Here is a 17,215-nt window from a genome sequence, read left to right as displayed (position 1 = left end):
GGGGGGGGGGGGGGGGGGGGGGGGGGGGGCAGCAATATAGGGGAAGATCACATGAATTGGTACAAAATGTCTTCTATTGCGATTGTAAACTAATGAAGGGGACCAAAACACTTGTCAAAAGATGCATGGGAGAAGGTCAGTTCACAAGGAGACCTTTGGGTTGAAGATTTTAACATAAGATAATATGAAGAACTAGGCAATTTCACTTTTGTTTCTTCATTATTTGTTCTAGTGAATGGGTTTTCCATTGCAGCATCGAAATGAAGTACGTATTATGATGTCGATCCGAAATTCAGGTTTGAGAAGTTAAGGATCCCTTTATTAGGTTGAAAGAATCTGCACGTCAAAAAGTTCAAGCATTCAATTCAACACCTTGATCCAATATCTTGTCCATAGAGGTCTGAGTCTGATCATGAAAGACGTCGTATGAAAACATCATCATGACATAAATAGAAGAAATGCTCTCCCTTATCAGCAACATCGCCTAAATCAATCAATCAAGAAGAAGACATGATGACTTAGGATGCAAGCTTAAGGTCTGAGTGCTATCATGAGTCCATAGCGAAACCCACCAACCAATCAAATTCCTTCAATGACATGCAGCCCTAGATCAAAATGTTATAGCTCAATACTTCTATGACAACAAGCTTGAATCAATCTGCATATAAAGGGACGAAGCATGAATGAGACAAGGAGTTCGAACACCTTTATTTAGCTCAAATCTATTAAAGCTAATGAAAAGTGTCGCATAATTTTTTGCCATCAATATATTATTTAATAGATAGACAGAGTACCAAATGAGCAATTAAACAAACTTATATTTGAGCTCCATTCTTTAAAATCCATTTTCACCCTTATATATTTCTAATAAAATAATTTTGTAAGTAAACTCATTATTTTTCCTTTAACCACAAAAAATAAAAAATAAAAAAAAATAAAATTGCGTAAAATATGGTTTTACGTGACGTAAAATCCAAGTAATTTCAACGATAATATTTAAGTTAGGGCAATTAGCTGGTCTAACACAGAAATACCTTAGGATGATATATTGACAAGCATGGATACTTAATCTTAGTCAATGTTAGGTATTAGTTTGAATTCTGAAAGAATTTTGATCCCAAAATGTAAAGGTGTAACCTCGACAATTTAAGAGCCCGACATACTGGAAAACCCCAGGTTTCAACTTAATTTAATGACACAAAGACATCTATTGAAGTGAGTGTACTCTTAATACATAGGAAAGTATGATACAATGAACGTGCTATTTATCCAATTTGTCAAAGAATACAAGTCAACAAACATCAATGAAGCAAACAAGCAAAAGGACAGATCTATAGTGTTTCAATTTCAATGGGACAGCCGCTGCAAATTTTTGCCATTCTGAAGGAAAAAAACGAAATTTTTTTATGCGCCTATTGCTCACTCAAAAACGTCCTCTAAACCTTTTATATGATAAAATACGGGTAGTAAGTAACGATAAATCTCCTTTGTTTCCACTAATTTTTAATTTTGTTCTCCGATCTCCTTTGCTCATTATCGTACTTGTGTCTAACTTTTTTCGTTGTAACGTTATCATCAATCTTTCTTTAATTAACATATCTTATCCCTCATGGACGATATGTAAAAAGACTTATTTATCAATTATATTTTTTAAATAAATAAAAAAAAAGGTATGATAAAATATTTGCCTCCTCTTATTTCAAAGCATACATGTACTATTAGAATATTTGGATAAAAACTATCATCGGAAACTAGACATACTAAATAATGAAAGATTGATGATAGACATATCACAAAAAATGTGGGAACACAAGTCCGACAATAAGCAAAAATTAAGGAACTCTAATACAATTAAAAATTGGTGCTATTAAAATAACATTGTCCGGCAAAATAACTTCCCTAAGATTTCATTCCATTGAAATTGGTAGAATTTTTGCTTAAAATGTATGCCGAAAGCAATCCAGAATTTTATATATTTTTTGGGCCTTGGAGAATCTTAAATACAAGGAATAATTAGACCTTCAATTGTAGTCCTTCCTAACCCCAAAACAACGAAATATCAAGACATTGAAAAATGATTTTCGCAAGTGTCATTATATTTGCACTATAAATTTTATCGTTTACGCCAATTTTAATTATATTCAAGGTTCCCAATCTTTAATCATTGTAATAATCATGTCACTAATTTTATTTATTTTTAATTAAATTCTTATCTTCAACATTTTATTAAGGATAATTAGCACCATTTTCTCAACTACCACCATTTTCACAACCTATCAAGCTGCCAACTATAAATCCACATAATACCACCTTTGGGCTACCATGCCCACCGGACTCCACCACCGTAAATGTGGTTGTTTCGGACAGATTAGTGACCAATACAATGGAGGAGGATATTTGGGAGAGTGAGACGATGCTGGTAGTTGTGGAGTCCGATAGGTGTTGTGGTCGAAAAGTGGTGTTATATGGATCTATAGGTGGTGGCTAGGTGGAGTTGTGAAAGTGGCGGTAGTGGAGAATTTAGGATTTATCTGTAATGTTTTAAAAGATTTATGTCAAAATTAGGATATCTCACAATTGGTGATGATTTATGTCAAAATATTATGCTCGCATGCTTAAAATTTGGGAAAAATATTGTCGAATTTTGCATTTGTTATTTAAAAAAAAAAAAAAAAAAAAAAAAAAAATAAGAGCATTGAGCAAATAAGTTACTTAACGTTTTCCATGGAATATTTTGATGGAAATCATTATTTGAGACATGATGTGCTAATTATTGAAAGATTGTTGATAAAAAAAATGAATCGGAAAAAAGTCAAAAAACTTAAATGTTATAACGAAAAATGATTGAGGCTCTTGAGTGAAATTAAAATGTATTACAACTAATAACATAAGTTTAGGTTACAATCAACTGTAACTTAAAATTGGCATAGTGGATTTCAGATATCAAAATCTTAAAAGGTAAAGTTTAGGTTGCCAATNATTAAAAAAAATGTCTCCCATTTAAACGAATGCAAACCAAAAAAAAAAAAAAAGAGGAATAAAAATATAAACAAATCTACCCCAAAAATCAAGAATAACAAAGAGGCCATCCTTCACCACTAACCCAATTTTTGCCCCAAAAAAGGGGCTGCTTCCTCCTCAAATTGGATGGGGAGGGCAGATTCCCCCTGTTCTGCCAGGATGGGGATGAAATCCCCCTTTTAAAGTCCAAATGCATAAGCCTATCTATTGATGTATACACCATGGTGTCTAATCTCTAGAACAAAAACAGAAGATTCAATAGCAGTAGCACAGTCATAAAGAAAATAGCTCCATCAAATTCAGAAGTTAAGCATTCCATCTAAACCCAAGATCCTACCAAATAATTGCTTAAAAAGAAAAAATATATGCTAATATTCATTATCCACTATCTGAAAGAAATTGCAGGAAAGATTCATAGAAAAACACTGGCGCTTGAAAAATTAACATATAGCACTAAATTAATCACTGAAACAGCAAGTGCAATTATTTAAACACCATCAATTGAAAAATGAAGGCATATGACGATCAAAATATACATACCGCCTCCTATGCTTTTTAGTCTTGAAATGCTCATCCCTCACGGCCACGTTAGGGAAATACCGACTGTAATAACAAAAATAATAAACGCAATAACTAGGATTGAAAAGTTTATAAGATACTTTCCCACAAAGGTTAAATCAAAACGAAGAAATTACTCGCAGTGTAGACAATAATATTGGCCCATTCCAGGGAGATCTTCGTCAACAGGCAAGGGTTTGCCATCTCCTTCCGTTTTATGAAGCTCATCATAAACAGCATCGTCGCGTAAACAAGAGACGGTTAAGAAAAAACATGATCCGAAATAACTAAAAGTTGGCGTAAAATATTATGAAGTAACTACAGCTAAAAAGGATATCTTTAAGAAGAAATTTGGTGCGTCGAGCAGTTTTGTGAGAGTAGCGGCGCTTCTTCACGCTCCGGTGCGGGCATTTTCCACCCATCTTTCGTGATTTTTCCTCAATTTGAGAAATTAGGGTTCCTTTTTCTTGGATTTACGTTCCGAAACCCTAGAATGATACGGTCTTCTGTGATGTTTAAGATGTGAGCCTTGCGACGTCGTTGTGAATTGGGATTTGGAGAAACTTTTATTATTTGGGCCAATAGTCTGTACTAGTATTGTAGAGCCCTAATCCAAAAGCCCATAAGCATACAAGAAGGATCTAAATCAACAACCCAACCTTCAAGTCAATAAATAACTCAAGGAAAAAATACATAACCATGAAAGGTTTGAATGTACACTTTTAAAAATAAGAAACTAATGAATTTTTAAAAAAAAATAAGGGGTCATATTTGATAATATATTTGTGACTTATTAATCAATTAAACATTTAAAGTCACAATAACATGTTAGTTATAGTCGTAGTCATTAACTAGTCGTAAATCACATAAGATCATAGGCACAAAAATACAAATTCTGGGAGACAATTACGAATTTATTCGCAAATCACACTTTTTTAGGCCACGTTTTATTTATCGACTACAAAATATCGACTTTATTGATCATACTTATTTAAATATTAGTCACAATCGCTCTTCATTTCATCCCACTCCACTACAACTGACACCATCCAACATTGCTGCCACCATTATCGTTACCACCACTACATCATCATCACGTAGATTTGTACATCTCAACCTATCACCAACAACTACCAGTGCACCACATCATCCATCGCACCACCACCACGAAGATAGGTACAGCACCATGCAACCACTAGAGCTACACCATTCATCGCACTACCACCATGCAGATCTGTACACCACAACATCCATCGCACCATCATGCACTATTATTTTAACAATAGATTCACCATATAGATTTCGAAGTATGAAGACAGGGTCTGGCAGCGAAGAGTAGCTTGAAGCGATGCTTTAGGGAAGATATGATAGCTAAAGACACCATCAATTTGGATCAGAGGAGCCCAGTTTGTTGTCTTAGTGGAGTTTAGATCTCCAATCAAGAGCGAGGTGGAAGTGATAGCGACAAAGAGCAATGGTGGAGGTGATTAGCATCATCAATTATTGTAGAGAGAGAGAGAGAGGACGACGATCAGAGTTGTTGTTGTCAAGAGAGTAATGATAGAGAGTAGAGAGATAAATGATGCATATATTTGTAAATAATATTTATTCTTGATCATTGAAAGAAAAATAGAAACACATGATTTTTGAAATTGGTATTTAAAATGTAAGGTTTATGGTAATTTTTTCATAACTAAAAAACCAAAACTTTTATCGTTGGACTCTTTCAATCTCTGTTTGGCCTCTATTTCTTAAAATTTATTTTTAACCATATTTTATGGGACTCAAAATTTTATCAATTTTTGAATCATACATATTCGTCAACTTTTATTAGAATTTATTAAAAATCTAATTTTTTTAAAAAAAAAAAAAAAAACCAAACAAGGGCTCAATTTTCTTGTAAATAACGTAGATATAATCATAACTTATTAAGAATTTGTTCATATTTCATATACAAATATATAAAGTATATCGAAATTATATTTTAGTTAATTTTAAAACATGTTTAATATTGTTGATCTCAAACAATGTATCAATATAATCCCAGCCACCTCCCTTTTTGGTAGGCATCACCTACACATTGAAACACCCCTTTAGGAGGCAAAAATCATTCATCGAGAAAAAGGTCCAGCAATCACTTGCACCTCAACGATCGAGTCAACAATGCCACGCATTTTTCACAACGTGATTTATACCACAAGTGTATAGTATCAAGTTTTGTAATATAGTAAAGGAGTTAAGAGTGTCGAACCAACAGGGATTGTAATTTAATTTCTACTACGTACTATAATTATGTAGCTCTTATTTTATCTGGATGAATGAAAATTTGAAATCTGTGATTTTAACTAAATTATCGTGATGAATGTGGTGACAAATTCAACAAATAAATGTAAGATATAAGAATAATCAAGATAAGAAAGTCTAAGGTTGTGATTCACCTCACTATCAAATATGATTTTCAAAAGTTTAGTTATCTTTAATCAATTTTTCATGTTTATAAGCAATAATTCAAATGTAATTCTACCCCCTCTCTCAAGTGCCGACTAGATATTAATTCTATTATCTTTATTCCCAATTAAATTCAAGAATTTATCAAAGTACTAGTTCTTTTATGGAGTAAGCTTCATAAATCCTATACTTTCTCTCAAAACCCATAAATCAATGTTTGTGATATTCTTATATTGTGCTTAAATTTTCTTCTCTCGAGTGTCGAAATTGAATAGTATCTACTCATTCAATTAATGACCAATTAATTGAAAGTATTAAAATCATAACACAAATAGAAATAACAAAAATTAATCAATCAATATTCTCAAGTTGTGGTTCAATCAAACCCTAGATTAGATGTTCAGTTCATGATGGAGGAGTTAAATCTAAACATATTGATGAATAACATAAAGAGAAAAAGAAAGAAAAACTCTTTTGAAGCTTTTAATTAAAATTCTTCTTGATACTCTTCATGCCTCCTTGTTTGACTCCTTGATGTTAGCCTCCTTGCCCTTGATGAATTGTCTTTAATCTTGCCCCCTTTCAATTCTTCCAAAAAAATAGGTCTTTTGAATGGTAATTATCATAGTTATTAAACCCAAACCGATTGTCGACCAGGAAAAATCATCTAGTCACCGAGTCAGTGGTTCAACTGGTGACTCAGTGGTTGAACCAATGGGCCATCGTTAGATCGTAATTTTAATTAAAATATATTTTGAACTAAAAATAAAATTATTTTGCTAAATAGCCAAAGTTTAAAAGTTTCCCAAATGGTTAAGGAAGTGAGATATAACCTTAGAAGCCGTGTTTCAAATTATTGCCCTTGCAAATAGAGTATAACTTTTACATTATATTATGGTTACCATTTCTTTGAATCTATCTATATATATATATATATATATATATATATTTAGCTCACAAAGAAGAGTAAAGATTGGCCATTTCCAAAGTGGTTAAGGATCATATACTCCTACTTGAATGCCAAGGTTCGAGACACTCCTTATCCCAATTGGAGAAAAAAAATTTACATTATAATTGTTAACAACATTGAACCGGGTTAAGAGTAACTTACACCTGTCCAAACCAGCTGGTTCTCAAGCGGTTAATCCGGTTCTTGTTCGATTTATTTGCTTGTTTGTCCAATAGAATAAGTAGTCATGAAATTTTATGAGCTTTCAACAAATAGTAGACATCCTTCCACATTTATGCACATCCTTTAGACCCATTAAATATTAATATACTGGTCTCAAAACACAAATATGGATGTGCTTTACTTGCACCTCGAAGTTCATAAACCAATATAATGGCAAATGCATTGTGCAATAAATGGTGCCCTATGGAAACATGTGGGCAATTCAAGTGGATATATCATCCAAGCAAATGTGATAGCCCATATATTGGAATTAATCACCGAATAACAACCATGGTCAAATAGATCTTCAGCCACTATAATTGATTTAAATTGCATTCTTTAACATTCATGCATATGAATCATTCCAATTGTTACAACAAAGTGAGATGAAGTAATCCATATGTAATTTTCCATTTTCTAGTAAAGGAATTGGTCATGAAAGTTCACATAATTTCTTTTATAAAATTCTAACAATTTAGAATTTTCCCTTTCTCGTTCCCGTATACTTCAACAAAGAAATGGAAATTCAAACATTTTCGACAAATGCATTCTTCCAATATTATAATCCCATGTATGTAAACGATTCCCAAATGTCACAATGAAGTGAGACTAATCAATTTATTTCATTTCCACATGCAGTAACATTTATCAAAATGCAATAAGCCATACTTTGGAAAATCACATATTTTCCATCTAAACTGGTCCTAGAATATTTCAAAATATTCCATATATAAAATCAAATTTCCATAACAAAGCAAGATTACGCACATGATTTATTCAGGGCCAAACATATCATGTAGAAAATTTATAATTATACAGCTTAGCATCATGCAATTCCGAAAAACAATTAGTAAACTTCCAATGAAAGTACTTACCCATTTTGAAATATATGGCAGCCTCCTTCTAGCACTGCCCTTGTGGTTTTTCAATACATGAATAAATTCTCAAGAATATTTTACCCATCTGGTGACTAGATCAATTCCAAATAGATTTATGGATTCAATGTCTGAAGTATTAGAATTTCTTTAACAGAATTCTAATACTGCTATCATGACCATATGCCATGCAAACACAATTTTCACATTCGAAAATTAGTCACCAAACATCAGGAGTCACCATTTAGTAATCTGAATCACATGCACTTATCCAGAAAATATGCCAACTTGTATGATCACATGTTGTGATCCTATCCCATATTCATGAATCTTTTATTGGTTGATATTAATGCACCACACCCATTTTACTTACTTCCTATTATAATAAGTTGGCGGTTGAGCAACTTCCTCCACCGCCTACCACCGATCAGCCATGAATGTGTCCATAATATCCCAAAGAAGCCTTACTAGGAACCACACAATTGGGTTCCATTTATCCCTTCCATGGCTGACAAGTGTTTTCGCGAGGTTTCGATTGGGAGAAGACAATCAGTAGAGATTCATTCAGACGAATTTGGAGAGCAATTTCGACTTACACAAAATCTGGATTCAGTTCTCCTACAAGTCGAGCTATCAAACAGTCCCCACGAACAAGATCTCAATCCATCAACTTGATTGTTGCCAAAGTGGTTTCATTCTCCATCACCAAATTATAGTTTGAGATTGTTGGGAAATTTGCATCACCGAGGAAATTGGAGAAGAACCAATAACCAAAAAACGAAGAAGATGAAATGAAGAAGATGAAGAACATAATGAAATGAATGCTCGAATGCGTAATTGCTGTCCTCAAACTATATTTGCCTTCTTTCGGGATTGTTTGAGATGCTTAAAGATTTTGATAAACGATTTGTAGAATTATATCAAGCCTTGTAAAGGATCTAGCGCTAAAGCATAAGTGCGATTCTCCAAAATTTTAAGAACACAAGGAAGATTTGAATATGAATAAGGAATCAATGGTTTGATTTTACGTGGAATAATATTTGGATCAAAAGGTGTTTCTCTCATGTTTGTGACGATTTTTTTTTCACACCCTTGAAATGATCACAAATCACTTATATATAACCATGGATGATAGCTGCTCAAAGTGGTGCCAAACATAATGAAAAGCCACCAAAATTTGAACCTTCAATGACAAGAAACAATATTGCAACGGTCGGATTTCTTTACCCATGCGACTGCATGGTATTAATCCATGCAGTCGCATGGAACATCACAAGCAGCCCCTTCAATTTTCGGTAAGTGGCCATGTGACCGCATGGCCACATGGCTCATGTGGTCACATGAGCCAAGAACTTGGGCCACTGTTTGTTTTTTATTGTTTTATTCCACCGTTTTATTCATTGTTTGGTTCCATCCACCATTTAGTTTTAATATTCCACTTCCACCGTTTAGTTTTAACATTCCACACTTCAACACTATATTGATTTTGAACAAATTCTCAACAATACTTGGTCGCATGACCACATGGTTCATGTTGTCGCATGAGCCAAGAACTTGGGCTATCGTTTGTTTTTTTATTGTTTTATTCCACAGTTTTATCCTACCGTTTGGTTCCATCCACCACTTAGTTTTAATATTCCACTTCCACCGTATAGTTTTAACATTCCACTTCGACCGTTTAGTTTTAACATTCCACACTTCAACACTATATTGATTTTGAACAAATTCTCAACAACACTTGCACAAAGGAAGTGATCCGTTGCCAGTGGGCAAAATGCTCTCCTTAGAATGAAATAGTCAAACCTTTATTGACTTGCCAATATTATTGAGTTGCGATATTGTCTACTTCAAATCTAATCGTCTCTATATAGCTATTACCTAGTTGGAGCCCTCCCTAATTCCCCCCACACCCCAAGTTATTCATAACTTAATAGTGTAAATCCACCAGTAGGCTCCAAGCTATGCTTTAATGCAAATTAATTTTGCTAGAAAGCTCTATATTGTTCAATGCTTTAGCAAAAAGTAACATGATTGTGACGTGTGCACTATGAATACAAAAATTGTTAAAAGTCTAAAGTTCATAATTTTGTTCAAGATTTTAACTCGTGCAACGAATCTATTTCACCACGCTTTATTACCCAATGTAAACAAACAAACTTTGTTGGGAAAATAAAATAGTTTGCTTGCCATCCTTACACGTTATAACTGATAATCACCTACAACATTCAAGAATTTTGACAATCGTCATGGTAATAAGTAACATAATTCTTTCTTGAAAGATTTTCACTAGTAGACAATGGCAATTGAGCCTTTTATTACGAGAACAAGTTCTAAGAACCAATCATAAGCACCGTTTGCTTTTTCTATTCTCATTATACGTGATGTGATAAAAAAGATTGATTCAACGATATATGTCTTACTTGAATTGAGCAAGGAGAAGGCATATGCAAACCCATAATTTGTAATATATCATCCAATAAAAACTGTTTATTCTACTGGCAAACTTTTCTTTGTTTCCTGATTTCAGTCATTTTCCTACTCTACCCCGTTGGCCCCTATTTTTTCAAATTAAAATAGGTGGAATAATATTTTTTTGGAAATGAGTGGTTTAAATATAAGGAAAAATTTTCGATATACGTATAATAATATTTTATTAAATATTGAATGATTGAAAAGAAAAAAGAAAAATTAAATTTAATTTAATGGGGGGCTAAGTATTTTTTTAAATCGATATTTTGTGAAAACCTGTTAAAAAATGTTCTACATTGAAATATCTTTAAATTAATTGAAAGCATGAACACGCGGTGATGCATGCCTTATACTAACCCTAATTTTAATTAATGGTCAAATATCGAATCATCCTAGGAACACATCATCTTATTCCAATTATCGCGTAATTTGGATTTTAGTAGCGATGCATTACCAAATCCACATAGGATCTTCCTCCCACCTATCACAAGAAACCAACTGGCCCCCTGGCATTACTAGGGCCTATGTGGCCCTGGTAAATAAGAATAATTCTTCGTATTATCCTTTGTTTGTTTCTCATTATATTATATTATCATTTTGACACATTGAAATTTTGGAATTTCTAAATTATAATTGCCACTAGGTTTAACCCACCTAAAAATTTTGGGCCGTGGTAAGTGGACAACTTAGTCAAAATTCACTAATTTCTATGTTAAAAAAATCTCCCCCCACTAAAATCTGGTTCGGTCCCAATTTGGTAAAAGATTCTTTTAAAACTCATTATTTTTCTATTCCATTTTTAATTATTATATTTTTAATAAAATAATTTCGCACGTGAACTCGTAACTTTTTTTTGTTACTTTTAACTGTTCATTCTTTAAAAAAACAATTTTCACATTATATATTTTCAAAAATATAATTGCTATGTGTATATAATTTTTTGCCAGAATTTTTATAGAATACACATGGCAACATCCAATTAAATAAAGACGAAAGAAAAAAAAAAAAAGATCAATCAGATTAGCATCGATGAAATTCTGTCACTTCCGCTTCTGTACAAGCAGAAAAATTGTTTAAAAAAATCTTTAACGATCTTGCTCCAGACGGATCCCACACAACCCATTCCCCATTGCCAGACCATCACTAACTACATCTTCATCCCATGATCCACATCCATACATATACACATTATACAGCCATGGACCCTACCACCCACACTGAATTATTTTTTTGTTTGATTTTATACGAATTCATCAAATCGCAAATATTTTTCTATTTTCATTCTCTATATATTCCGGCCGTTGCTTCCATTTTCTATCTTCAAACCATTCCATTTCTACTCAAACATAAATAATCATCCTATAAAAAATTTCAAAACTAAAACAAATGGGTGAGGTATCTATTTTCCTTCTATTTAATCTCAAAATCATACCATAAATTATTATTTTTTACTCGATTGTTTATGTTTCTGTGTGTTTTATTTCAGATAGATGAGATAAAGACTGAAAAAGAGAATAAGAATGAAGGCCAGAAGGCCGCAGCAGCGACGGCAGCAGCGGACGGTGGAGGAAAGAAGGACGACAGTCCGATCACTGTGTTGAAGTTGGACCTGCATTGTGAAGGCTGTGCCAAGAAAGTCAAACGCTCCGTTCGCCAATTTGAAGGTCTAAAATTTTCTTTTTTATGTTTTTTTTTACGGTACAAGCCCCGTTAATTTTCATTTCATTACATTCTATTTTTCTCTTTCATATTTTCCACTACAGAATCTTTCATAAAATAATATTATACATAAATAAAAAAATTTCCTTTTTTACAACCACTCATTTAAAAAAAAAAAATACTATTCAACACATTTCCATTTCTAAAAAAGAGGGCCAAACGAGGGGCTAAATTTTGTTATTAGCCCCCATTTGATAGCAATTTTTAACTCCAAAAAAATCAATTTTTTCAAACGTTATTTCACCTTTTTAGTTGTCATTTTTTACTTTTTTATTTACAGGTGGAACTCACTTTTCTCTCTAACGGTTAAAAAATAATTCTCATAATCATTACCAAATTTTTTAAAACCCAAGAACTAAAAGTTAGGATCTGTTACGTAATTTATTGTGTGATTTTTGGGAGAATGTTTGAAAACCATTATTTGAAGAATAGAATGTCGAAGTGATTTTTTAAAAAATGTATAGAATTAGAAAAAAGGTTTGAATTTATATGCAGAATATTTTATTTTGTGAATATTTGATTGAAAATAATATGTAAAAAAAGAGTTTAAAAATACTGGTCGTTAAATAGGGGCTCAATGTAATTTCTAACCTTTACTTTTATTTTTCATTTTGTTTTAAACAACTCAACTATAATTTCAACGTTCAAATGCTGTTGCTCAAATTATGGACTTGAATCTCTATAATTTCTTGGATATTTTTAGATAACAAACGGTGAAATTTAGCCCTGTTTGGTTCCTATTTTGTAGAAAAGAAAATAAGTGGAATAATATTTTTTTGAAAAATGAGTGATTAAGAAAGAAGGAAAAATTTTCAATTTATGTGTAATATTATTTTATGAACGATTGTATGGATAAAAATACGAAAGAAAAAAATAGAATAAAAATTAATGGAGGTCAAATGGCGCTTAAAGATAGTCAAATGCCTTCTTAATGGAGTTTGGAGACCAAGTGGCTAGCCTTAGCCTAAAATTGTCTTTGTGGGGTTGGCCAATCGTGTAGGCGTTGAGAATGTAAAAGCCGATTGGGGTAGCAGTAGTTTGACAGTGACTGGAAAGGTGGACCCCGCATGGCTCCGCGAGCGAGTTGAATACAAGACTAAGAAGAAGGTGGAGCTGGTCTCACCTCATCCCAAGAAGGACGCCGGCGCCGGCGCGAAGAAATCCGATGAGAAATCTGAAAAAAAAATAGAAGGCAAAAAACCAGAGGAGAAAAAGGCGGATTATAAAAAACCCAAAGAGGTAAAAAGAAAAATTCTCACTTATTTGGATTAATTATTTTTTATTAATTTATTTCCATTTTGTGTGGATTGTTCAGCCTACGCCTAGTACAGTAGTAATGAAGATTAAACTGCATTGTGATGGATGTGCACATAAAATAAAGCGGATCATAAATAAGAACATTGCAGGTGAGTTAGCCTAACTGTATTTTAAATTAAAAAGAGTAAATTATTTTTAATATTTAGCATGAATCGCGTTGATCAAAGATCAATGACGATATTATGTTTTTCTTATTTTAGGAGTTGATTCTGTGTCGACAAATTTAGATGAGGATTTGGTAACTGTAAATGGGACAATGGATGTAAAACATCTTACGGCTTTCTTGAAAGATAAGCTAAACAGAAGCGTTGATTTTGTTCCACCAAAGAAAACTGAAAACGGTGGAGACAAGAAGGGAAAAGATGGTGGTGGAGAGAAAAACGAAGGTGGCAGCGGCAGTAGTGAGAAAAAAGAAGGTGGTGGTGGGGAAGGAAGCAAAATCGAAAGGACAAAGGGCGAAGTAAACAATGAGCAAAAAGAAAGTGACGGTGGGGGAGGACGCAAAATCGAAGGGACAAAGGGCGAAGTAAACAATGAGAAAAAACAAGCTGGCGGTGGGGAAGTAAGCAAAATCGAAGGGACAAAGGGCGAATTAAACAAAATGGAATATCAAGCATACAATACCAATACACATTATGCAGTTCCAACGTACCACCAAAGTTATGTCCATCACGACTATAATGTACCAATATACAACAACGATCATGTTAATACTGGTTATATGGTACAATATTCTGAGGGCCCTCCTCCACCACCACCAACTTATGTCAACATGAACGATCAAATGTTTAGCGACGAAAACCCTAATGGTTGCTTCATTATGTGAAATGACAATTTTGTCATTAAGGGAGATAGTTCGCATTCTCAATTGTAGATATGTTATAAAAATAGAAATATATGTTAGAAAATTATGTTGTTTGACTTGTATATATTTTGTAACTTTTTAATAATTTGTTGGTTAAACATGTTAAATATATTTTGCTAATTTAAAAGGATGTGGTAGAAAGATTTCAGGTGGCTAAATTTTTTGATTTGGATTTTGAATAATGTTATCTAATATTAGTGATATTAGAGCACCAGTCTAGTTGACAAATTTGATATATTCAATTAAATGAATCATGTGACATTACATTTCAGTGAGTCCATTATTTTGTAATTTGTACAACATAATTGTCGACTAGTTTTGAATAGCATTATTATTGGATATTTCTTATTGAAATTGCATCGTAATGTCTTATTCAAGAAAATAATTCACTCATTATTTTTGAAAAATAAAAAAATGAAGTCGTGACGCAATCTTATTAGCCAAATTATGCATTCTATTTAAATAGTGCTTTTAACCTCACAACCACCAATTAAATTTTGGTTTAATTTATTAAATTCTTCATGATAGGAAATCATAAGAAATTATGACCTTTTATATCCTCAAATAGGTGAGTGACATGGAAACCTTTAATTTGTGCTAAAAGCTTGTTTAAATATTTTTTTGACCCTTCATGATAGTAAAAGCCAACTCAGAGTTCCACTTCAATCTAATCTTTTATGCATATAGAGCTTATTTTAGCATCATTTAATCCAATTTATCGAAAATGTAAGTCATTCATGCTTTCTACTTTCTACTTTAATTTTCATGTAGCATTGTTTGACAACCAACTTGAAATAGTTTGGACTTGTGTTTGTAGATCTACGTGGTGGAAGTATGTCTACTCGCATCAGCTCTGGTAAAAAATAATGCCTAACATATAATTAAAAGGAAAAAAAAAAGACGAACTTTTACATTGTCAATTTACTTTGGTTCATAGACGTTGACATAAAAAATAAGGAAAACTTTTTTTTTCTCAATTGGTATGTGCAAAATAAGGTATCATTCAAATATAGTCGATAATGGTTGAATAGTGAATTTATTTTGACGCATTAACGATGTGATGAAAATTAAAAGTGGACATGAGTTGAATTCAGACCCAATTCGACAATTGAACCGACCATGTCTTGGTTGGATGAATTCCCAACTCGAAATCGAATCAACAAGATGAATAAATCAACCAAATCGATCCAAGTCGATTTCGATCGGTTCGGGTGCAATAAGAATAATAAATCAACTCACCCCTAACGGAAATCAATATTTCTTCCACATTCATTAAAAAATCACACAATTGGATTTCCATTTGCCAAGTTGAAGTTGCTTCAAATTTCGATATATCTTGAATTGCTAATAGCACGTGTAAAATAAAAGTGGACAAAAATTCGACCACTAAAAATAGAGTGTGGTTGCTTATATTAAGAAATAAAAAGTGGAATTCCATTTTGTAAGTAACCAAATTGCATCGAAATTATAAGGATTCAGTGTCAACTTCCATTCTGAGACAATGACGGGTGTCAGTGTCACTCAAAATGATAACCACATAGTTATAATACAGAGAAAAAAAAACTTCAATTTCATAGAATTAAGCATCATAGTTTGCTTATAAAGTAATCCAACCCTTGAGATTGGCTGCATTTGCTTGAAAGCTGCCTTCACACTAAAGCCAAATGACCAATTATTTAGCCTTTATTTTTATTCTTTATACGTATTATTATCCTTGATTTGATTTAGTTGAACATGATAGACTTTTTTTTTTTGGCATTTTATTAGAAAGAATTTTGCTTGGATACTCCATAGTTAACTATTTTAAGATCCTTTTCGTGGATCATGGTGAATGATTGCTATTTAGGACAACTTTTTTTTCTTATTGCATATGTTTTAAATTATTTAATTTAACTTCAGAAACAACCAAATTAACTTGCTATTTGATGCATTATACTTGTCTCTCGGGGCATAGCCTAGTGGTGCAAAAGGACAGGAGTAATGTTATCTCACGCCTTGCTGGCAGTCGTAATGTGGAGGTTCGATTCCTGAAACATGGAATTAGACTCCTTGTAGGCGCGGTGTACAAGCAACTCTTGATCCCTAACCGCCCCCCAAGGCACATCCAAGTTGGCGGAACAATCACATTGGGGGGCTCTGGAACCAAGTGTGGGGAGTTCGATTCCTGGTTGGAGCAGCCAAGTGATGTAATAACCAGAGGAAGAATTGGAGCAGCTTGGTGATGTAATAACCATGGAGGAGGGTCCCTTTGGGGAAGGAGTAAAAGTCATGTGGGAACCTGGGAACCAACAAGGGCACAACCTGCGATTTACCTCCACTAGTCACTGAGGGGCCGGGGGCTAGAGGTCCAGAATTTAGTCCGGCTAAGTTGGGACACCTGGGTTATCAAAAAAAAAAAAAAACTCTTGATCTCTAACCTGTTGGGACACATCCCACGATTTACCTCCCTCACAAATCTCTAGGAGCGGAGCGGTGGGAGCCCTCGAGATTGGGGTTCAACCTTTATTTGATGCATTATACTTTTCCTTTTACAAGTGACGGGCTAACTCCTTTCAAACTCTCCGTCTGAGCTGCTTTCCCATCACACCAATATTACACATAACAAAAGTCTAAACCAAAGAGATAAAATAGGCCTCCCAAAGGCATTCTTTTTCCTGCAAGAATTAATTAATTTTTTTTACGTTAATGGTTACACAAGTTTTGAGTAACTACATCAATAGTTATTAAAGTTATTTTCTTACAATAATACTTACTCAAGTTTCTAAATATTAC

General features: G+C 33.2%; 2 protein-coding genes across 2 annotated transcripts; one reads left to right on the top strand and one right to left on the bottom strand.

Annotated features, from left to right (window-relative positions):
• Positions 1 to 3,503: 3,503 nt before the first annotated feature.
• On the bottom strand, positions 3,504 to 4,115 carry LOC111371887 (zinc finger protein 593-like). Its single transcript, XM_022994042.1, has 3 exons — positions 3,917 to 4,115; positions 3,717 to 3,825; positions 3,504 to 3,624 (listed from the first exon to the last, which is right to left on the bottom strand). The coding sequence occupies exons 1-3, from the start codon at positions 3,999 to 4,001 to the stop codon at positions 3,519 to 3,521; spliced, it is 300 nt and encodes a 99-aa protein (XP_022849810.1). The 5' UTR covers positions 4,002 to 4,115; the 3' UTR covers positions 3,504 to 3,518.
• A 7,682-nt stretch (positions 4,116 to 11,797) lies between these two features.
• Positions 11,798 to 14,599, top strand: LOC111372197 (heavy metal-associated isoprenylated plant protein 6-like). The gene is made up of 5 exons (XM_022994424.1): positions 11,798 to 11,937; positions 12,029 to 12,206; positions 13,262 to 13,500; positions 13,577 to 13,667; positions 13,779 to 14,599. Exons 1-5 carry the CDS (start codon positions 11,929 to 11,931, stop codon positions 14,402 to 14,404), a joined length of 1,143 nt encoding a protein of 380 aa, XP_022850192.1. The 5' UTR covers positions 11,798 to 11,928; the 3' UTR covers positions 14,405 to 14,599.
• Positions 14,600 to 17,215: the final 2,616 nt, after the last annotated feature.

This window comes from Olea europaea, chromosome 23 (genome assembly GCF_002742605.1).
Source record: "Olea europaea var. sylvestris chromosome 23, O_europaea_v1, whole genome shotgun sequence".
Taxonomy (NCBI): Eukaryota; Viridiplantae; Streptophyta; class Magnoliopsida; order Lamiales; family Oleaceae; genus Olea; species Olea europaea.
Note: the sequence above shows the minus strand (reverse complement) of the source record. Positions and strands in the feature narration are given on the sequence as shown.

Bases quoted from the DNA above. Each gene is read 5' to 3' on its own strand.
- LOC111371887 (XM_022994042.1), bottom strand. From the start codon at position 4,001: ATGGGTGGAAAATGCCCGCACCGGAGCGTGAAGAAGCGCCGCTACTCT. The intron at 3,826-3,916 runs ATATCCTTTTTA...TCTCTTGTTTAC, and splicing joins CACCAAATTTCTTCTTAAAG to GCGACGATGCTGTTTATGAT. The intron at 3,625-3,716 runs GTAATTTCTTCG...TTGTTATTACAG, and splicing joins TATTATTGTCTACACTGCGA to TCGGTATTTCCCTAACGTGG.
- LOC111372197 (XM_022994424.1), top strand. The intron at 12,207-13,261 runs GTCTAAAATTTT...CCAATCGTGTAG, and splicing joins CTCCGTTCGCCAATTTGAAG to GCGTTGAGAATGTAAAAGCC. The intron at 13,668-13,778 runs GTGAGTTAGCCT...TTCTTATTTTAG, and splicing joins CATAAATAAGAACATTGCAG to GAGTTGATTCTGTGTCGACA.